General features: G+C 39.5%; 2 protein-coding genes across 3 annotated transcripts in view; one reads left to right on the top strand and one right to left on the bottom strand.

Moving 5' to 3' along the window:
* Positions 1-23,345, top strand: part of ANKRD45 (ankyrin repeat domain 45) — a 51,953-nt gene that overhangs the window by 4,953 nt on the left and 23,655 nt on the right. For both annotated transcript variants that reach the window (XM_059875798.1, XM_002694095.7), the window contains exons 3-4: positions 9,752-9,919; positions 23,021-23,115. In XM_059875798.1, the coding sequence (XP_059731781.1) occupies positions 9,752-9,919; positions 23,021-23,115 (263 nt within the window). The remainder of the gene's footprint in view (positions 1-9,751; positions 9,920-23,020; positions 23,116-23,345) is intronic.
* On the bottom strand, positions 14,840-16,732 carry TEX50 (testis expressed 50). Its single transcript, NM_001195188.1, has 2 exons — positions 16,286-16,732; positions 14,840-15,396 (listed from the first exon to the last, which is right to left on the bottom strand). The coding sequence occupies exons 1-2, from the start codon at positions 16,607-16,609 to the stop codon at positions 15,181-15,183; spliced, it is 540 nt and encodes a 179-aa protein (NP_001182117.1). The 5' UTR covers positions 16,610-16,732; the 3' UTR covers positions 14,840-15,180.

Raw genomic sequence — 23,345 nt, 5'->3', positions numbered from 1 at the left:
CTGCTTTAAATTTTGCATATGTTGTGTGTGTGTGTGTATATATATATATGAATGTGTGTATATGCATGTTATTATAGTATAGCTTAGTAATTAAGAATACAGACTTTGATATTTATTAACTGGGTGACTTGGGCAAGTTACCTAATCATTTTGTGTCTCTGTTTCATCTACTAAATGAGGATGATTGTATTTTCTTTATAGGGTTTTCCTTGTAGGTTATGAGGCTTAAGTATGATAATATAAAGTTGGTATATAGTAAATGCTCAATAATCTTATTACCTATTTCCTTAGAAGATTTATTCATTTTTATATTCATTATTCAATTAGCTCTTTAAATTAAGTCACTGTTTTTTTCAGATTGGACCTATAAGACATGGTCATTGTAGAAAATGAAACAGTGGTCTTTAGCAAATAGCAAATATACATTTTCTTCATGCTTACATGGAACAGTTAAAAAAACTGATCATGTGTTAGACCATAAAGGAAGTGTCAACAGTTATCAAATAAACTATAGCATGCAGTCTGTGGTCTCTGACCACAGTAAAATAAAATTAGAAAATAGTGACAAAAAGATAACTCAAAATCCCTATAATTTTGGAAACAGGAACATACTTTCAATTATGTTGAAATATTATTATACTTTCTGTCTCGGTGACAGAAAATATAATAGAAATTATGAAATATTTAGGTGGCAACAGGATTGCTATGTCAGACCCTGTGAAATAAAACTAAAATTAAAATTCTAGTTTAATGCATATATTAGAATAAAAAATATTGAAAATTAGAAAGCAAAGTATTTAACTCAAGGAGTTAGAAAAATAACAACTGAAAATCCAAAGAAACAAGAAGATAAATAATAGAGTAAAATAATGACATTGAAAATAAAGAAACAATAGAAAGGGAATTCCCTGTCAGTCCAGTGGTTTGGAGTCCACCTTCCACTGCAAGGTGCCAGGTTTGATCCCTGGTGGACTGAGATTCCTGATCTGTAAGCTGCACAGTGCAGCCAAAACAAACAAGCAAACAAACAAACACAATAAAGAGAATCAACAAAACCAAAATCTGGTCTAGTGAAAAGTTGAAAAAACATTTGATAATATTGATAATTTTTGATATGTGATATTATAAGAAGGAGAGAGTGTAAATAATATTTGGAATTTTAAAATGAAGCATTCACACAGGAAAAGAATAGATTTAAAAAATAATTAGAAAATATCATAAACAACTTCATGATAATACATTTGAAAACATGGATGAAATGGACAGTTTCTTCAATAAAATATATATTATCAAAACTGAGTCAAGAAAAAAAAAAGAAACTTGATTAGATCTATGATTATTTTAAAAAATTGAATAAGTAATCAGAATCTGCCTGATTCTCCCACCCTTTCCAATTCCTAACTCAAATGTTTTAAAAGATATGGTTTACTACCCTTATAAGGAAGAAATAATCTCTAGCTTATACAGAGTTTCCATAGAATATAAAGAGAGTTGGACAACTGCTTATTTTATGAGATAACTTTTATAGCAAAACTAGTTAAGGACAAGCATTAGAAAGGAAAATTATAGGCCAATCATTTAATAACACAGATGCAAGCATCTTAAAATATTAACAAATTGAATCTAATGTGTGTTGAAGCATTTATTGGACTAGCTTGGGTTTATCCCATTTATGCAAGAATTTGCTTTTTTAAAAAAGAATTATCTATCAATTTTGGCTGCACTGGGTCTTTGTTGCTGCTCGAGTGCTTGTGGAGAGCGGGGGCTCTTCTCTCGCTGTGGTGTATGGGCTTCTCAATGCAGCGGTTCTCTTGTTTTGGAGGACAGGCTCTAGGTGTTCTGGCTTCAGTAGTTGTGGCTCCTGGGCTCTAGAGCGCAGGCTCAGAAGTTGTGGTGCATGGGCTTAGTTGCTCCGCAGCATGTGGGATCTTCCTGGAGTAGGGATCAAACCTGTGTCCCCTGCATTGGCAGGCAGATTCTCAACCACTGGGCCACCAGGGAAACCTCAAGCATGGCTTTAACATTAGAAAAACTGCTAGTATAATTCACTACACTAAAAGATTATATAAACAAAACCACCTGATCATCTCAATAGATGTAGAAAAGTCTTTTGGAAGAAAATGTAGCATTCATTCATGATGAAAGCTTTTGGGTAAATAGGAACAGAAGAAGCCTTTCTTAAGGCTATGGAAAACTTATAGCAAAATTTATCTAATATCGAATTTTAAACTATTTAACTTGGGCAAGTTATATAACCTTTCCATGCTACAGTTTCTTCATCCATAAAAATGGGACTAATAGTAATATCTAATATTACATCCATAAAAATGGGACTAATAGTAATATCTAAAAATCGTACTACATAAAAAAAAATGAGAGCCCTAAATCAAATATCTGATAGTGTACCTCCAGCACTCCAGGGAGAGGGTGCTCTGACTAACTGATATGGGTATTGCCATCCTCTTGTTAGATATTTTCCAGTGTGTGAAGATAGGTGTAGTCTTTTGATTTTGATGATGTACTCTAAGATAATCCATATCTTCATTCTGATTTCATGCTTACCATGAAATCTTCTCAGTTAGCAGAAGTTGAAGGTGCATCCTGCTTTTTTTCTTGCTGCTTATAGTAAAATGCCAGAGGAGACAGAGAAATTGAGAGAAGAATTGCTAAATTAAAAGGAACCAGGACTTAGATGATATATGATGTTCTGGGAAATTGTAAGCCTGTTTGCCATTTCAATGAAGATGATTTTGTAATGAAATATTTGCATGAACTGGCTAACCTAATTGTACCAGTCAACTTGGTGATTATTACTTCAGTTCAGTTCAGTTCAGTTCACTCACTTAGTCATGTCTGACTCTTTGCAACCCCATGGACCGCAGCAGGCCAGGCCTCCCTGTCCATCACCAACTCCCAGAGTTTACCCAGACTCATGTCCATTGAGTCTGTGATGCCATCCAACCATCTCATCCTCTCTTGTCCCCTTGTCCTCCTGCCTTCAGTCTTTTCCAGCATCAGAGTCTTTTCAAATGAGTCAGCTCTTCACATCAGGTGGCCAAAGTACTGGAGTTTCAGCTTCAACATCAGTCCTTCCAATGAACACCCAGGACTGATCTCCTTTAGGATAGACTGGTTGGATCTCCTTGCAGTCCGAGGGACTCTCAAGAGTCTTCTCCAACACCACAGTTCAAAAGCATCAATTCTTCGGCACTCAGCTTTCTTTATAGTCCAACTCTCACATCCATACATGACTACTGGAAAAACTATAGCCTTGACTAGACGGATCTTTGTGGGCAAAGTAATGTGTCTGCTTTCTAATATGCTGTCTAGGTTGGTCATAACTTTACTTCCAAGGAGTAAGCGTCTTTTAATTTCATGGCTGCAATCACCATCTTCAAATCAGATCAGATCAGTTGCTAAGTCATGTCCGACTCTTTGCAACCCCATGAATCGCAGCACGCCAGGCCTCCCTGTCCATCACCAACTCCCGGAATTCACCCAAACTCATGTCCATTGAGTTGGTGATGCCATCTAGCCATCTCATCCTCTGTCATCCCCTTCTCCTCTTGCCCCCAATCCCTCCCAGCATCAGGGTCTTTTCCAATGAGTCAACTCTTCGCATGAGGTGGCCAAAGTATTGGAGTTTCAGCTTTAGCATTAGTCCTTCCAATGAACACCCAGGACTGATCTCCTTTAGGATGGACTGGTTGGATCCCCTTGCAGTCCAAGGGACTCTCAAGAGTCTTCTCCAACACCGCAGTTCAAGAGCTTCAATTCTTCAGCGCTCAGTTTTCTTCACAGTCCAACTTTCACATCCATACATGACCACTGGAAAAACCATAGCCTTGACTAGACAGACCTTTGTTGGCAAAGTAATATCGCTGCTTTTCAATATGCTATCTAGTGTAATGTCTCTGCTTTTCAATATGCTATCTAGGTTGTTCATAACTTTTCTTCCAAGGAGTAAGTGTCTTTTAATTTCATGGCTGCAGTCACCATCTGCAGTGATTTTGGAGCCCCCCAAAGTAAAGTCTGACACTGTTTCCACTGTTTCCCCATCTATTTCCCATGAACTGGTGGGACCAGATGCCATGATCTTCGTTTTCTGAATGTTGAGCTTTAAGCCAACTTTTTCACTCTCCACTTTCACTTTCATCAAGAGGCTTTTGAGTTCTCTTCACTTTCTGCTATAAGGGTGGTGTCACCTGCCTATCTGAGGTTATTGATAATTCTCCCGGCAATCTTGATTCCAGCTTGTGCTTCTTCCGCCCAGTGTAAATAATGAATTACATTACAGTTTACCAGTAAATTTCTTGTTTAGTTGGTATTGATTCAGCTCTCATGAGCTTGTTTACATGGGAGAACAGATCAGTGCAAAGATTTTTTTTTTGTCAAAACATTTGAGTTCTATTCTCAGGAAATTTCAATTATATAGTACAGTTATTAACTATAGTCATTGTGTTATATATTAGGTCCTGGGATATTTTCCTCTTCTAACTGAAGTTTTTACTTTTTTTCCAATCTCTCCCTATTTCCCCTACTCTTCAAGCCCCTGGTACCACTTTTCTACTCTGTTTCTATGGGTTTAATTTTTTATTTTATATTTCCCCACATAAGTGATACCATGAGGTATTTGGCTTTTCCTCTCTGACTTATTTCACTTTGCATAATGCCCTTCAGGTTCATTCATGTTGTTACAAATGATAGAATTTTCTTTTTTTAAGAATCTGTGAACACTATTGATTTTTGCAACATAAAGAAGCCATTGGCCTAAAATTAAGGGACTTTTGGGTGAAGAACTGTGGTAGATATCTCTTTAAGAAGATGTATGCCATTTATTTGTGGATGATTCTCAGAGATAACATTTGTATTCAGGATTTCCTTTCCTTTTAAATATTGGAGAATTGGACAATTTTGATTCAAAGGAAGGATGAAACAGTTCTTACAATTTCATCTCTTTGATCTGAAGGAAGAAGGGTGAAACAGTTCTTACAGTTTTAGCTCTTTGATCCAAAAGAAGGAGGATGAAGCTCTCTGTACTACTGACTTCTGGACTGTTGGGAAGTGCCTTGTTTTCTGTTTGAGCCAAGGACATTTGTGTGCAGTTTGTAGGTTACTCATGGAACCACCTTTGGTTCTGGTAAGGCTTTAGTTTCTCAACCTGGCCACACTCAAACAAGCATGATTGAAACTGAATACTGTTTTAAACTCTGCCTTTCCCTACAATCAGTAAATATTTGTTAAAGTGAAGGAATAGCCAGGTCTTGAGCTGGGAGCTGGGGATAGAAAGATGAATGAATTCAGCAACCAGTTAGCAGAAAACAGATGTGTAAATAGATGGTATATGATGAGACAAGGTACAGTGATAGCTCAGAGGAGAGGTCAGTCAGATTTACCTGAAAGTGTTGGACATGGTCAAGGAATGCTTTATAGAAGAGGCAATATGTTGAGCTTTTTTTTGGCTGCACCACGTAGCACTTGGGATCTTAATTCCCTTACCACGGATTGAACCTGTGTCCCCTGCAGTGGAAGTGTGGAGTCTTAACCACTGGACCACCAAGGAAGTCTAATATATAGAATCTTGAATAATGACCAAGAGTTTATCAGACAAAGGAAGTTGAAGGATAAGGCGTGGCAGGTGGCAGTAGCTGCAGTATCAGATAGTAACTGCAATAGCAGATTTTAGTGTTAAAATATTTTTGCTATCCTGGTGTACTTACCCAGTATTTTAGGTGATGAAATACTGGCCTTTTTATAGGTATAATAGTTTTATTTGGTATTTTAAACATATGAAATTAGAGTCATTTTTGGATTGAGAAAAATTGCAATGATTTAATTGCTCAGTGTATATAAAAAGACAAACTGAAGATTACAAATGTAGATGGTCCATATTGTGGTATTGCAAATTCTATTGTAAGAATAATTCTTGAGTTCACAAGCCTCCAAAACCAGTAGAATGTGAATCTCACAGATTTGAAATTGATAAGGAAACTAAAATGGACTCTCTCTCTTTTTATTTGGAAACTAAAAAAGACAAATATGAGCCATCAGTGTTTTCTTTGGAGAAAATGATTACAGCCTACTCTCAATAGAAAGATTGCAATTCTATTAAAAAAGCAAAAAACTGTTCAGACATATCTCTGTCTTTTAAAATTAGAAATGAGATAATTTGAAGGAAAGTGTTTGGTGTTGGTTTATAACTACTTTAAACTAATGTTGAGTGAGAAAAACTTTAATAGCTGAAAAAATTTGCATAGAAATGTCCTGTTGAAACCATTGACCCACTTAAAAAATAAAATAATGTTTTATTTGTGATTTTCATGATTATAGTTTTTCATTTTTAATAGTATTTGCTTTTTAATCTTTAGTTTTTATTAGTTTTATCTGACAGTTTATATTGCTAATAGAATGACAGTATATACTTAAAATTTGTTTGATAGTTATGCTTTTATCTGATATTTTATGTATATATATTTTTGTATTTAAAATGTATAAGTCTTGGACTTCCTTGGTAGCTCAGTGGATAAGAATTCGCCTTGCAATGCAGGGGACATGGTTCGATTCCTGGTCTGGGAAGGTTCCACATGCCAAGAAGTAGCTAAGCCTGTGGGTCACAACTACTGAGCCTGAACTCTAGAGCCTACAAGCCGCAACTGCTGAAACCTGTGCACCTAAAGCCTGTGCTCTGCAATAAAGAAAAGCCCCTGCAATGAGAAGCCTGCACATAGCAAGAGTACTCCCTGCTCACTACAACTAGAGAAAGCTCATGCAAAGACCCAAGGCAGCCAAGAATAAAAATAAATTAATTTAAAAAAGTGAACAAAAAAATAAAATGGGTATTAGTTTCACTAATTTAAAAAATTAATTCTGAACTCAATTTACAAATACTGGTATTAATGCTAAATAAATATAAAATTTATACTTAAAAAAATTTCTCAGACAGAAAAAACCAGCATATGCAAAATTATAGAGGCATGAAACTATGATTTGGAGAATTCAGAGTCTGGTACTGCTGGTGGTAGGCTGCTGCTGCTGCTAAGTTGCTTCAGTTGTGTCCGACTCTTTGCGACCCCATGGACCACAGCCCACCAGGCTCCTCCATCCATGGGATTTTCCAGGCAAGAGTACTGGGGTGGGGTGCCAGCAGGTTGTGAAAAATATTTTAGGTAAGTGAATATTTTGCTCCATGGCCTATTACTTGTTTGTGACTGTCATCATCTCAATTTTTGGATTTTGACCTTATCAATGACCTTCCTCAATTTAAACAACCTTGAGAAAAGTTCTTACCCTCTCTGTGCTTTTTTTTTAATCTATAAATGAGAACAATACTACTTTGTACATCATAGGACTGCAGAGAGGATTAAATGAATTGATAATTGTGGAGCACACAGAACAGTGCCTGTATAGAGGAGAAGATTGCTTTTCCTCTTGTCTGATCTTTTGCCTTATTGTGAACTGCATGCTCAGTTGACTCTATTTAGTAACCAGTAGTGCAGCAGTCTTCCATGTTGGAGAAGGCAATGGCAACCCACTTTAGTACTCATGCCTGGAAAATCCCATGGGTGGAGGAGCCTGGTATGCTGCAGTCCATGGAGTCTCGAAGAGTCGGACACGACGGAGCGACTTCACTTTCACTTTTCACTTTCATGCATTGGAGAAGGAAATGGCAACCCACTCCAGTGTTCTTGCCTGGAGAAGCCCAGGGATGGGGGAGTCTGGTGGGCTGCCGTCTCTGGGGTCTCACAGAGTCGGACACAACTGAAGTGACTTAGCAGCAGCAGCAGCAGCAGTCTTCCATGTCGGAGAAGGCAATGGCAACCCACTCCAGTACTCTTGCCTGGAAAATCCCATGAACGGAGGAGCCTTGTGGGCTGCAGTCCATGGGGTCGCTAAGAGTTGGACACGACTGAGCAACTTCACTTTCACGCATTGGAGAAGGAAATGGCAAGCCACTCCAGTGTTCTTGCCTGGAGAATCCCAGGGATGGCAGAGCTTGGTGGGCTGCCGTCTATGGGATCGCACAGAGTCGGACACTACTGTAGTGACTTAGCAGCAGCAGTCTTCCATGTAGAGATTATTTTTCTCTTGGAACCAATTCTGATTTTTTGGTATTCCATTTATGGTCCCTTTCTTCCTGCTGAGATTTCTAACATGTAACCTTCTATGCCTTGCTTCTGGGTTCAATTATTCATTGCCAGTATCATGGGAGAACTTTAGGAAAATCCCCCCTCTTGTCTGGATGCTTTTGAAATCATCTTATTTAAATGTTCTTCTTCTGGGAAGGCTATGGAATTAATGTAGTACAAAGATCCGTGTGTTTCCTTCTAGAAAACACACCATCTCCCACAAGGGGGAACAAAACCACGTATGAAGATTTCAAATTCTTTGGCAAAAGCCTCTCTCTGTTTAGAAATCATGTTTTCTTATTTTTAAACTATATTAAAAAATAGGAAAAATTTTAGATGTTACCTCTGGCCTTTTTTTGTGTGTGTGCTATTGGCCTAAAACATTATATTTAATAGTAACTTCAGCCCTGAGAAAAGCAATGTAAGGACCGAGAATATTTCATTTGAAATGGCCTCCTGCTCATGCTATCGTGGTGTCTTTTCCGTAAATAGTGTCCCCTTTCCCAACAAATCAGGGGCCGTGGGCCATTTGGCTGAAGAAATACATCTTTGGGAAGGTGATATCTGGGTATTTCTTGGCTCCCAGTTTTGTGGGGTAGTTGCCTCAGTAAATCTAAGAAATAACTTTATAATTTGATAGCTCACAATTTCAGTTTTAATTCAAATGATTAATTTCCAAATCAAAGGCATGTTACTGCTACTGCTAAGTCGCTTTAGTCGTGTCCGACTCTGTGCGACCCCATAGGTGGCAGCCCACCAGGCTCCCCTATCCCTGGGATTCTCCAGGCAAGAACCCTGGAGCGGGTTGCCATTTCCTTCTGCATGAAAGTGAAAAGTGAAAGTGCAGTCGCTCAGTCGTGCCCGACTCTTAGCGACCCCATGGACTGCAGCCTACCAGGCTCCTCCGTCCATGGGATTTTCCAGGCAAGAGTACTGGAGTGGGGTGCCATTGCCTTCTCCGAATCAAAGGCATACACAGCTGTAATTTGTATGGTTGTGTTAACAATAATGGAGTAATTAGAGGTTGATGAAAATTTCTTAGACTAAAGTCATAAATCTAATTGTGTTCCAGTAGATGACTGTTAGGGAGATTGCTGTCTTCCGCATAAGATGTTGAAGAGCTCAGATTGCCTGTGTTGATTCCTTGTGTCCATCATTTACTGGCCTTGGGCAAGTTTAACTTCTTGGACCTCTGTTTCCTTATCTGTAAAATGAAGATTATAATATTTGTGACCTCATAGGATTTTTTTTTACCAACTAAATGAACTTATTATATGTAAAGCACTTAGGATAATACCTGTGAAAGTCACTCAGTCGTGTCTGACTCTTTGTGACCCCATGGACTGTAGCCTGCCAGCCTCCTCTGTCCATGGGAATCTCCAGTCAAGAATACTGGAATGGGTTGCCATTGCCTTCTCCAGGGGATCTTCCTGATCAAGGTATCAAACCCAGGTCTCCTGCATTGCAGGCAGATTCCCTACCATTTGAGCCACCAGGGAAGACAGGATAATACTTGGCCTGTAGTAATTGTTCAACACCTGATTACCATTATTATCTTCTACTCTGTAGAAGAGCCTGAAACAATGTAGGCTTTTTGACCTGACCATCCTCATTGTATTTGTTAGGTTACACACTCTTACACTGTGCTGCAGCCTGGGGTCGATTGGAAACTTTGAAAGCACTGGTGGAACTGGATGTTGATATAGAAGCTCTGAACTTCCGGAAGGAGAGAGCTCGAGATGTTGCTGCTCGATATTCCCAGACTGAGTGTGTTGAGTTCCTGGATTGGGCAGGTAAGGAAGCTTACAAGGTAGTAGTAGCAAACTGCCTCACTGCTGGGTTTCCCTCCTGTAAGTACAGAGTTACAGGCTGTGTCATTAACAAAGCAAAGAGGTGAGTAACATTTTCATCTAATTAAATGAAGTGAATTAAATGAAAGTGAATTAAATGAAAATTAAATGAAGTGAATTAAATATTCACTTTATTAGGATTTTTATTTGTAGACATAACCATAGTCACCGTTGGTGATAATATATCAAATCTGCCTTTTTTTTTTTTGTTATTGGCCTAAAACATTGTATTTAGTAGAAACTATATTCAAAGCTGGTTGATTTACCACCTTCTAACAATTTCTCCAATAATCTTCTATAATAATGTATATATAATATACATACATGGTTCAAGGCCATTTTCTGAGAGACCTCAGCAGAGTGGACCATTCCTTCTATGTTTAAAAGAACGGCATACTTGAGGAATATGTTTGATTCCCCAAGTAGAAACAGTTGTAATAATTTAAAATGGTTTGCTGTGCAAAATTAATCCATGGTATTAGAAGTCTGAATAGCAGGTTTCATTATGGCATGAGGGAGGGTACTTCTGGGGCATAATACTCTTTTTTCTTAATTTGGTGACTGTTAACATGATGTGCTCATTTGTGAAAATTCATTGAGCTGTACCCTTGTAAATTTTGCACTTTTCTGTATGTGTTTTGTGCTTTAATCAAAGGTCAAAAAACTATGTACTATTTTGAGTTTTACTGTTTTTCTTACAATATTTCCTTAACCTGTAGAATAGAGCTTAGAGATTTCAGGAAGATACACCTGTGTAATTATGTATGTGACAAACATTGGTTATAAAACTAGGACCAACAACGTTCATGGCATTCATTTTATGTAGTTCTCTGCATTTGTGTTTCTAGGATTACAAGCATGACATTGTTGTGGTACATAGATTGTTCCTGCTCTCTGGACATTTGTTATATGTGGGGTGATAAACTATTGATGCGTCCTACAGTTAAATAACAATATCAGAAAGACTATAATTAAGAGTTAAAATTGGCAGAGCAGATGGGTCATGCTATGGGGTGGTCAGAGAACATGAAGTCAGAGTATGGTGGAGTTGAGATGGGCCTTGAAGAAATGGTGGGATTTGTATACACAGACTGGGGAGAAAGGTATGAGCAAAACCTTATGACTGAAAGTGACGTGTTGGGGCAACAGTGATGAGCTTGCCTTACTGGAAGAGCAAGTCAATATAATTTACACAAGCAGGCTACAGCACAGGCAGGTTACTAAAAGAGAAGTAAGTACATGGGCTCTTGAATCAAATTGCTTGAGTTGAAATACTGGTATCTCTACTTGAAACCTATGTGACCTTGTGCAAGATACTTAAATGCTTTATACTTCAGTCTTAATTTCCAGAAAAGGGGGCCCATAATAGTCCTTATCTCTTGGGCGAGTTGTGAGAATGAGATGAGATGCTATAAACCATGTCTTAGCACAGTGCCTGTTGGGTGATCACACTTTAAGTATGATGCTGCTATTATTCCAGTCAGATTATACCTCCAAATGTCAGGGTAAGGTACATTTCATTTTTGTAGCCACTGGGAGCCATTGGAAGATTTTATGTAGAAGAGGAAGAGGATTAAAGTGATATTTAGGAAGAATCATAATGGCAGCCTTAAGGAGTTGTTTATCAGTAACATAAAAAGGGAACTGGGAGGATTAATAGAAGTAAGGAAATTGAGGGAAGATAACATATTTGGGAAGAAAAAGATGAGTTATACTTTGTAGATTATTTGGTATATAATTGTCCACTTGCATTAAATATTTTTGAGGGGTAACTACCTTCAGTTTTATGATCAGATGCATAAGCAAAAAGAAAATAACAAAAAATTTAATTGATCTCCTCATGAATAACTAGTTCTAGGTGAAATTCACATTCATGCATGCTAAGTTGCTTCACTTGTCTCCAACTCTTTGCCACCCTGTGGACTGTAACTGCCAGGCTCCTCTGTCATTGTGATTCTCCAGGCAAGAATACTGGAGTGGGTTGCCATGACCTCCTCCAGGGGATCTTCCTGACCCAGGGATTGAACCCATGTCTCTTATGTCTTCTGAATTGGCAGGTGGGTTCTTTATTACTAGCACCACCTGCTGCTGCTAAGTCACTTCAGTCGTGTCCGACTCTGTGCGACCCCATAGATGGCAGCCCACCAGGCTCCCCCATCCCTGGGATTCCCCAGGCAAGAACACCGGAGTGGGCTGCCATTTCCTTCTCCAGTGCAAGAAAGCAAAAAGTGGAAGTGAAGTCACTCAGTCGTGTCCGACTCTTAGCGACCCCATAAACTGTAGCCCACCAGGCTCCTCCGTCCATGGGATTTTCCAGGCAAGAGTACTGGAGTGGGGTAACCTGGGAAGCCCCAAATTCACATTATATAATTTTTATTTATTTATTTTAAAAATTAATTGATTTTATTTGGAGGCTAATTACTTTACAATATTGTAGTGGTTTTTGCCATACATTGACATGAATCAGCCATGGGTGTACATATGTTCCCCATCCTGAACCCCCCTCCCACTTTCCTCCCCATCCCATCCCTCAGGGTCATCCTAGTGCTCCGGCCCTGAGCACTCTGTCTCATGCATCAAACCTGGACTGGCAATCTACCAAAATTCACATTATATAATTTAAAATCCAGTTTTGAAGAATGACCCATGGTACTTAAAAAAATACAATCCAGGAACAAATTTTGCTGTAACTTTTCTGAAAGTTGGGGCTTATGAGCGTAGATTTCATTGGTTTTTGTCACTGAGCGGAAGTCCACGGGCCCAACATGCAGTGAGACCAAACAGTACCAAAACGTGAGTCTGGAGCAGAGAAAGGTTTAATGCAGGGCCATGTAAGTAGATGGGTGGCTCATGCCTTAAAAAACCCGGGAGCTACCTGAAAGCTCTCAGCAAAGCCCTTTTATAGGAAAGGCGAAGGAGGGGCCGTGGTTAGTTGTTGCAGACTTCTTGGTGTCAGATCCTTTGTTCTTGAGGTCAGGTCACAGCTAGGTAAAACTCTATCAAAGCAAATGTTATTCTCTATTCTACAAGAAAGGCCAAAGTCCAGATCCTCAACTTTTGCCCTCCAAAGTCCAGGCCCTGGCTAAGAGGAGGGGTCACTGCATGGGCCAGTAACCCTACCCAGGAGTGTTCATCCAGCACCCAGTCTGGGTCCTCCTGCCAGTGCTCAGGTCCAGCTGAGGAGTCAGATCTCAGCGGGTGGCACCCTCAGGGCCAGGTCCCCAGATCCCACCCAGCTGTCATCACTGTGGGAGCTAGGTGCCTAGGACCAACTGGCCCTCAGTCTGCCCAAATGGGGACCAGGTCCCATGGACTATGACCTGTGGAGACCACCACCCTTAGGTTGGAGAAATAGGGATGAGTCAGCAGCTGCTTCAAGGCCTGAGCCTGGCCAGTGGGTGCTGTGGGGAGGGCTCTGGAGCTCTGCAGGATGCAGCCCTCAGCCTGTACCTGGACTCCCCAGCTCACCAGCTTGAGGTTGGAGGGCCTGGAGGGCCTGGAGGGCCCTGAGGAGGAGGCTGCAGTCTGCCTCACATAGCACACTGTGCCCTGAGGACCACTGTGTGCCCTTTCCGCCCAAATTCAGTTTCCTTCTCACTAATGTCCATCTGTTTAGTTTGGGTCCTTACCTGATGCTGGGAAGGATTGAGGGCAGGAGGAGAAGGGGACGACAGAGGATAAGATGGTTGGATGGCATCACTGGCACAATGGACATGGGTTTGGGTGGACTCCAGGAGTTGGTGATGGACAGGAAGGCCTGACATGCTGCGGTTCATGGGGTCGCAAAGAGTCGGACACAACTGAGCAACTGAACTGAACTGAACTTACAGTCTTGGAGGAATTAGACCTACCATTTCCTAGTAATGAAGATAAAAGACTATAATTCTATAAACTAGTGTTCTGTTTCCAGATCAGTGTTGAAATTGTAAGGATTCATGGTAATGTAGCTGTGGAGTGTCAAAAATGCTAACTACTCAACATAAAGTTAAACATTTGTTTAATTAAGACTTAAGAAGAATATAAACCACTTCCATTTCTTGCTCTAATGATCAGAGTAGGAGTCACCTGGAGAGGTTTACAGGGTTGAGGACTCCCTACCCCAGAGACTCCTCCATGCTACTGAAAATTTGACTATTAGAGATCAATTTCTTTGGGTTTTCAAGGTTTATAGACTTTTTAATTGTTCAAGGGTCCTATATTAAAAGAAATACATATATATACATATATATGTATATATATGTACACACACACGTATATATAGAATTAGTTGATCAGAACTCTGAAGGTATGGAACAAATATTCATGGAAATATGGGAGTAACGTTGTGTTAAGAGTGAAAGTAAGGAGCAGATTCTGAAAAGTGGAACTATAAGTAAACTTTTAATAATCCACAATAATGCAAGGCAGAACTTAGTCCTTTGTTATTTGTTAAGACTATAGCATTATCTGTTACTTACAAAGGATTTTTTTAAAGTTTTTTTTTCCTTTTATTGATGGGAGGTATATTATAAATCTGTCATGTTTTTCTGGGATTCTTTTATAGGTTGTTAAGAAAATCTGTCGGTCTCAGTCTCTCAGTTTTTTTTGAAAAATATAGAAACCATATTTTAAGAAATGAGGTGACTTATCAATAAAAGTGAAATATTTTAAAAACTGATGTGTCTTATCAATAGAAGTTTGAAGTTAAAAAAAAAGTATTGATACTTAATTCTTCATTTATTATACTGAAAAGGGGAACATTTATACTTAGAAATTAATCTGTTCCTTATTATTTCCATACCATTTTAACAATTTGAGATGGGAAATTAAACATCTCCATGTGGCCATAAAATTTGCTCAGGAAACTAAGAGAAATCACAAAAATTGCTTAAATCAGAGATTTATTGAAACACTAAATCAAGATTCTATTCTACAGTGTGCTTAATGATTAGCAATCTAACACATTAAAAGAACAGAACACTTAAACATGAAGCGGTGGTTGTATATGGTCTTTCCCCTAGTACTTTTTAGTAAGCATGGATGCTATTTTAGCTGAATAGAAATAACATTTCAGTACAGACTTCATTGGAAAGTTTCAGTAAAGAGTTTAGCCAAAAAATTACAAAGCATCTCAAAGAATCACTTTTGTCCTTCCATGATTTTCCTCAATAGATTTCTTGTGTAGTTTCCACAGTGGACTGAGTTATATTTGCGTATGGATGTGTCTAATATACTCTGCCTCCTTCTCCTCCTTCAGTCGTCTTTCTTTTTAGTTTTCGGTGCTTGGCTTTCTTAGCCTGAGGGTGATGGGACATCTGATTTAGGTACTTGGTCATCATTGATGTTGTGGCCACCAGTCTGCAGAGTATTTGGTCAATGTCATAGACAGACTGGGTTTCTAGATCCTTACCAGGTGTATCCAAGGAGACTTGTTTATTTAGCTAAAAGAAGAAAAACAAATGATATTACAAAATTTTTTCATTACTGTAGTTCAAATTAAATTTGTTTTCTGGATATATATGCTTAAGCTCCAAATATCACACTTTACTTATTTATACAAAGAAAAAATTGTTATAGAAGAGAGGTAAAAATGCAGAAAAAATGCTCGTTTTTATATGCCCTTGTGTAAGGTTGTAGTGATCATGATCACCATTCAGCAAACATTTAATAAGTACTTTCTATGATTATTAGAGCATTCTGCTGGGAGAAATTATTTGAATATTAGTAGTACATTATTTTCCTTTACTAAATCACCTTAAGATGTAATGTGATAAAATCATAGACATTTTATAAATATATAGTTGTTGCCTCAAAATATAGTAACACTGGCAAAGTGGGGAATCAGTTTGAGTGTTATTTTCCAGAAAGTTATCCTAAAATTAGAAATTAGTTTACAGTACATTAAAAAATACACACACCAACTTTAGTATACTTAGTTTTCTTAGATAGACCAGGAAGGGATCTAACAAGATCTCTTGTTCTACATCCTTCATTTTATTGATCAGACAGCAGAGAAAGATACAGTGATTTACCTAAGAGCCCAGACAGATAACTGCATTTCCTATACATTCCACTCATTGTAGCTCATTACTTTCTTGATGTGTTTTGTAACTTTAAACTATCTAAAATAATAGGTTATTTTAAAGACCTTCTAATTCAGTACACCTTTGTTGAACACCTGATATGTGCAAGAAAGTATGATAGATGCTGGGGTGAATGGCAGGAGTGGGGAAAGTTATGAAGAAGAAGACACAGTTCTTTCTCCAGAGAAGATGATAATCTTATCTTTTAAACGCTTTGATATTCTATAACTATTACTATTAGCATCACCTTTTTTTTGTGTTTCTTCCACTTCATCCACAGGTAATGTGCAGACAAAACAGAGAGGATTAAAAAGAGAGCTTGTATTAAAATATAAATAAGATTTAAACAACCGTGAAATATATCCATATTAGCAAAATTGCAGCATAGTTTGTCCAGAGGGTAAGGTAGACAGTGAGATGGAGCTGTCTTAACTTTCAAATAATGCATTTCTTCTGGAAAAATCTCCCATCCAACCTTTGTCCAGGTAGTACCATCACAAATGCAGAAACTCTCCCTGAAAAAGCAGATAAACAACAGAGTAAAAATCAGGGATAGTCCTTGAGTAGACATCTTTCTTTCTCAAATGGAAAAAAAATTACAGCCAAAAATTTTTTTAGAGACAGAGCAGAAATGCCCTGGTACTCCAGTCAAGGCGCTCAGGATAACTAGGCAGCAAAATATACACTGATGATCATTGTAACATCATCAGCCATGGTGACTCAGGGATAAATTCAGTGATGTCATAAAGAACCACACTGGGACTAAAAGATGTTGGTTAACCAATCACTTTGGGTTTCTTAGGGATACTTTTTTCTTGCCTTTTTTTTTTTTGCCAGAATGGTTTAAGCTTCTTCAGTTTTCTGAAAAAAATGAAGACTTGCTAATATTTTGATAGCCAATAAATTTAAATCATCATTATATTAACAGAATTTCATGGAAACCATTTACCTGTATCCTTTCCAGCCCTTTTGAAGTATGGTACTTTAGCATCTACTTAAAAGCGTGTGTGTGTGTGTGTGCAGTCAGTTGTGTCCGACTCTTTGCAATGCTATGGAGTGTAGCCTGCCAGACTCCTCTGTCCGTAGAATTTTCCAGGCAAGAATAATGGAGTGGATTGCCATTTCCTACTCCAGGGGAGCTTCCCAATCCAGGGATCAAACCTGTGGCTCTAGAGTCTCCTTCCCCACTCATTGGCAGGCAGATTCTTCACCACTGCACCAAGTAGCTACAGTCATATATCATGGTAATATCATTATCATGGTAATATCATACAACCTAGCTTCTGCTTCTGTTTTTTATTATATTCAGGAATGTCCTTCTCTTCATTTAGTCAAGGAAATACTGAGTGACTCCCCTTTTTGACATATCTTTTTGGTGACAATGTTGTAACTACCAGGTAGTGGGTGAGGGGTGGGGAATTTGGCATGATTGTATGAAAAAGAGATGGTGGATTAGTGTGGTGTGTGATAAGGTGCGACGGACTGCTTTTAAAGAACTTAAAGTCTAGCAGTAGAAGCAGAAAACAGAAAAATAAAAAATTACAGGACAGATTATCAGTTCAGTTCAGTCACTCTTTGTGACCCCATGAATTGCAGCACACCAGGCCTCCCTGTCCATAACCAACTCCCAGAGTTTACTCAAATTCATGTCCATTGAGTCAGTGATGCCATCCAACCATCTCATCCTCTGTCGTCCCCCTTCTCCTCCTGCCCCCAATCCTTCCTAGCATCAGGGTCTTTTCCAATGAGTCAACTCTTCGCACAGATTATCAGTTCAGTTCAGTTCAGTTTAGTTGCTCAGTCGTCTCCGACTCTTTGCCACCCCATGAATCGCAGCACGCCAGGCCTCCCTGTCCATCACCAACTCCCGGAGTTCACTCAGACTCACATCCATCGAGTCAGTGATGCCATCCAGCCATCTCATCCTCTGTCATCCCCTTTTCCTCCTGCCCCCAATCCCTCCCAGCATCAGAGTCTTTTCCAATGAGTCAACTCTTCGAATGAGGTGGCCAAAGTACTGGAGTTTCAGCTTTAGCATCAGTCCTTCCAAAGAAATCCCAGGGCTGATCTCCTTCAGAATGGACTGGTTGGATCTCCTTGCAGTCCAAGGGACTCTCAAGAGTCTTCTCCAACACCACAGTTCAAAAGCATCAATTCTTCGGCGCTCAGCCTTCTTCACAGTCCAACTCTCACATCCATACATGACCACAGGAAAAACCATAGCCTTGACTAGACAGACCTTTGTTGGGAAAGTAATGTCTCTGCTTTTGAATATGCTATCTAGGTTGGTCATAACTTTCCTTCCAAGGAGTAAGCCTCTTTTAATTTCATGGCTGCAGTCACCATCTGCAGTGATTTTGGAGCCCCAAAAAATGAAGTCTGACACTGTTTCCAGATTATACTCAGGGCTAAATCAAATTATAATCATGTAATGGATGATAGGGCACTCAGTTCTACCAGGGGGAATTAGGAGTTTCACAGGAGTGCATTTTGAGTAAGCTTTGAAGAATGAGTAGAATTTTGGTGGATGGCAGAGAGGGCCATCTAGGTTGAGGAAACATGATAAGCAAAGAAATTCTGTAAACCATTCAGTTTAGTTCAGTTCAGTCACTCAGTGGGACTCAGTCATGTCCCACTCTTTGTGACCCCATGGACTGCAGCACACCAGACTTCCCTGTCCATCACCAACTCCCAGAGCTTGCTTAAACTCATGTCCATCAAGTCAGTGATGCCATCCAACCATCTCATTCTCTGTCATCTCTTTCTCTTCCTGCCTTCAATCTTTCCCAGCATCAGAGTCTTTTCTAAAGAGTCGGTTTTTTGCTGACCCTCTAATGAGTCAGTTTTTCATCTCACCCTCTCCTCCCCTCTACCCCATGTCCATAAGTCTGTTCTCTATGTCTGCTTCTCCATTGCTGCCTTGCAAATAAATTCATTAGTACAATTTTCCTAGATTCCATTTATATGCATTAGTATATAATATTTCTCTTTCTCTTTCTGACTTACTTCACTCTGTATAATAGACTCTAGGTTCATCCACCTCATTAGAATTGACTCAAATGCATTCCTTTTTATGGCTGAGTAACATTCCATTTCAGAGAACGCAACGGCACCCCACTCCAGTACTCTTGCCTGGAAAATCCCACGGATGGAGGAAACTGGAAGGCTGCAGTCCATGGGGTCGCTGAGGGTCGGACACGACTGAGCGACTTCCCTTTCGTTTTTCACTTTCATGCATTGGAGAAGGAAATGGCAACCCACTCCAGTGTTCTTGCCTGGAGAATCCCAGGGATGGGGGAGTCTGTTGGGCTGCCATCTATGGGGTTGCACAGAGTTGGACACGACTGAAGTGACTTAGCAGCAGCAGCAACATTCCATTTATAAATATTTATTGAGCACCTCGTATGAGGTAAATACTGTTCTAGGGGCTGAGGATACTTACACACCTAGGCATAAAACTATGTTTATGGAGTTTACTTTCTAGTAGGGAGATACAGAAAATAAAATGATCTAAATCTATTTATCTGTGAAGTGCCATGAAGAAAAATAGAGTGGTAAGGAGGTTATGAAGTTGCCAGCAAGTGAATGAGTGAGTGTGTGCTTACACTTACAGAGGGCCATCAGGAGAGGCCTCTCTGGTAAGGTGATGTTTGAAGACAGACCTGAAGAACTAAAGGAGTGAGCCCTATTGATATCAGCAGGCAGAGGGAACAGGAAGTAAATGATTGATAGGGTCTCTGGATGAATGTAGGAAGGGACGAAGCTGGAAAGATTGTTTGTGGCTAGATAGGTCTTGGAGGGCCCTGCATTTTATTCAGTAGCCAGTAGGGAGTTACTTACAAAGTCTGGAGGAGAAGAATGACCTAATAATAAACTTACTGAGTACTTTCCTGTGTGCCAGGCACTGTGTCAAGAAATTTGCGTGTATTATACTATGTTTTAATTCTTAGAACAACCGTATGTGGGTGGTATTATAATACTTCCACTTTATAGATGGAGAAACTGAGGTTAGAGGGGTTAAGATACTATTATGGTCTGTATGTTTGTGTTCCCCCACAAATGTATATGTTGAATTTCTAATGCCTGATGTGATGGTGTTAGGACATGGGGCCTTTGGGAGATGCTTAGGACATGAAGGTGGGGGCCTCATAAATAGGATTAGTGGTCTTATAAAAATGTGTCCCCACAGAGTTCCCTGGCCCTTCTACCATGTGAAGGCACCTTGAGAAGGTGCTGGCAGTGAAGGAAGAGGGGTCTCACTAGACTGCAACCATGTTGCAGCTTGATCTTGGGCTTGCCAGCCTCCAGAATTATGAAAAACAAGTTTCTGTTGTTTATAAACTTCCCAGTCTGTGGTATATTGTTGCCTGAATGCTCAGATAGGTCTGGTGGCATTAGAAGATGCTTGCAGTAAGCTGCTTTCTCTACCAGGCCGCCCAAAATAAATATATGCACTCAGTAAAATCAGCATGCTTATTATACAAATACAGTTTTATGACAAGTCCCTTAGTCTCCTCTTCAAACTAATTCCTGTACTTAACTTCCTCCTGTACTGAAATTCTGGAACCACCACTGGCTCCAGGTCACCAACTAGTGGAGCCAAAACCTAAACCTTAGATTCCAGTTTAGAGAATTGATTCTGCTTGCAACATGAATGGTAGATTTGAAGCTGTAATTGACAAGACGGTTCAGCTGCAAAAACTTTTCATCTTTCATGAAAAAGGAAGGATGACTGAGGCTGGAGCTGAAGGCCAAGAGGTATCACTCCCAGGCTATGATACCTCATAGAATTTGCCTTGTGGGATTTCAGAATTGCTTGAGACCGAGGTGACTCCTTTTTTCCTTCTAATTTCGCACGTTTTGAATGGCAGTATCTATAACTGTTGCTTTGTGCCTGTCCCACCAGTGTATTTTGTTTTCTAGTATCACAGGTCTGCAGATATAGAGGAATTTTACCCCAGGATAGATGGATCATACCAATGTCTCACACATACCTTATTTGTATGAGGAGATGAGACTTTTGAGCTAATGATATTTTAGATGAACATTTGAACATGAGTTGATGTTGTAATGGATTGAAACTTAGATGCTGGCATGGAGTAAATGTATTTGCATGTGGGATAGATGTGAGTTTGGGGGGGTCAGAGGGTAGGCTATGGTAGGCTGAAAAATGTCTACCAAAGATATCTAGGTTCTAACTCCTGGAACCTGAGCATGTTACCTCATATGGGATCTTGTGGATCCTTAAACTAAGGATCTTTAGATGGAGAGATCATCGTGGGTTATCCAGCTGGGACTTAAATGTAGTCACAAGTGTCTTTATTATAAGTGAGAGGCAGGAGATTTGACACAGAAGAGGAGGTGATTTGATGATGGAACTAGACACTGGACTGGTGTATTTTGATTGAAGAAGGAGCCACCAGCCAAGGAGTATAGGCTGCAGCTAGAGGTAGAAAACAGCAAAGAAATAGATTCTCCTTTCAGAACCCGTAGAAAGAATCTTCCCCACCAACACCTTGATTTTCACTTAGCTAAACTGATTCCAGACTTGTGGCCTCTAGAATTTACTACAGGATAAGCTTGCATTGTTTTAAGCCACCAGATTTGTGGCAATTTGTTACAGCAGTCACAGGACATGATCAATTGTTAAATTAATTTGAAGTATTATTAATACTTTGCTAATCCTGTTTTGTTGTTCAGTTGCTAAGTCCTCTCTACATGGGCTGGAGCCATGTCGAAGCCCCAGGTGGCTCAGCTGTAAAGACCCCTCCTGCCAATGCAGGAGATGCAGGTTAGATCCCTGATCTGGGAAGATCTCCCAGAGAAGGAAATGATAACCCACTCTAGTATTCTTGCCTGGGAACTCCTATGGATAGAAGAGCATGGCAGGCTGCAGTCCATGAGGTTGTAAAGAATCAGACACAACTGAGCAATTAAACAACAACAACAAATCTACTGTTTATTATATTCAATCTGTCCGTCTCTATATTTCTTTCAGTGTTGTGATTTTGTTTAAACAAGTCTTGCAAATTTTGTGATGGGTGTTTATAGAGAATGGAATTATTTTAAACACTTTTTTAAGAGCGAAGCTATTTTTAATTTATTTTGAAGGGTAAAACAAATGGCATTTACTTATTTGGCTATACTGAGTCTTCGCTGCAGCATGCAGACGTGCAAACTCTTAATTGTGGCATGTGGGATCTGGTTTTCTGACCAGGGATGGAACCTGGGCCCCCGGCATTAGGAGCGTGGGGTCCTAGCCACTGGACCACCAGGGAAGTCCCAATAATTTTTCTATTGGAAATACTTTTTGTTCCTTTTTCCAGATTGGCTCAGCTGGTAAAGAATCCACCTGCAGTGCGGGAGAACTGGGTTTGATCCCTGGGTTGGGAAGATCTCCTGGAGAACGGAAAGGCTACCCACTCCAGTATTCTGGCCTGGAGAATTCCACGGACTGTATAGTTCATGGGGTCGCAGAGTCAGACACGACTCAGCGACTTTCACTTTCACTTTCCAGAGTAGATATTTTGATAGACTGTAGTTTCTTTGGTGTCACATTTTGTATTTATTTGCGCTTTAAAATTTTTAGCGCAATTGAAGTTCTACTGGAATAGGAAATGGCAACCTATTCTAGTATTCTTGCCTGGAAAATTCCATGGACAGAGGAGTCTGATGGCAATAGTCTATGGGATTGCAAAGAGTCAGACATGACAGAGTGACTGAGCATGCATGCATGCGCACACGAGCACACACACACACACACACACACACACACACACACACACACTAATATAGTAAGTACCCCAAATCACTGTGTTAGTTAAGTGTTATCTTTCTTGAATTTCCCCAAGGAAAACTGTAACAAATCTCCTATACAGTCTTTATAAAGCTCTGGATTTATAAAATTACATTATAAACTGTGGAGTGAATTTTCTTGGTCTTTGCCTTATTATTAAGCATTTTTACTGTCGTTTTCTTTCAGAAGCAAGGCTGGCACTGAAAAAATATATTGCAAAGGTCTCTGCAACTGTTACAGATACAGAAAAGGGACCAGGGAAGCTTTATAAGGAAGACAAGGTACAACATTGTGCTTATATTTTGTTCTGAAGTCTTTTGAGATTTTTACCCCTTGTATTTAACTGCTACACTTAAGCACTAGAGGTAGGTAGTGATCCTCACTGCTCCGTTCTCCTTCCCTTCCTTCCTTTTTTTTCCCCTTTCTTATTAAACTGCTGACAGAAGCAGCATTAATAGTACTGGCAGCATTCTTGTTCTTCTGTTGATTAGATACTCATTTCATTAGTTTG

The sequence above is a fragment of the Bos taurus genome, chromosome 16, assembly GCF_002263795.3.
Source record: "Bos taurus isolate L1 Dominette 01449 registration number 42190680 breed Hereford chromosome 16, ARS-UCD2.0, whole genome shotgun sequence".
NCBI lineage: Eukaryota > Metazoa > Chordata > Mammalia > Artiodactyla > Bovidae > Bos > Bos taurus.
The sequence above is the reverse complement of the archived record's forward strand: the minus strand, read 5'-3'. Positions and strand labels throughout refer to the sequence as shown.

What these genes read in the sequence shown, in the direction of transcription:
- TEX50 (NM_001195188.1), bottom strand. Translation starts at nt 16,609, where the DNA reads ATGTCTACTCAAGGACTATCCCTGATTTTTACTCTGTTGTTTATCTGC. An exon ending in GGAAGAAACACAAAAAAAAG is followed by an intron (nt 15,397 to 16,285) that starts GTGATGCTAATA and finishes TTCTTCTTTTAG; the next exon opens with CTAAATAAACAAGTCTCCTT.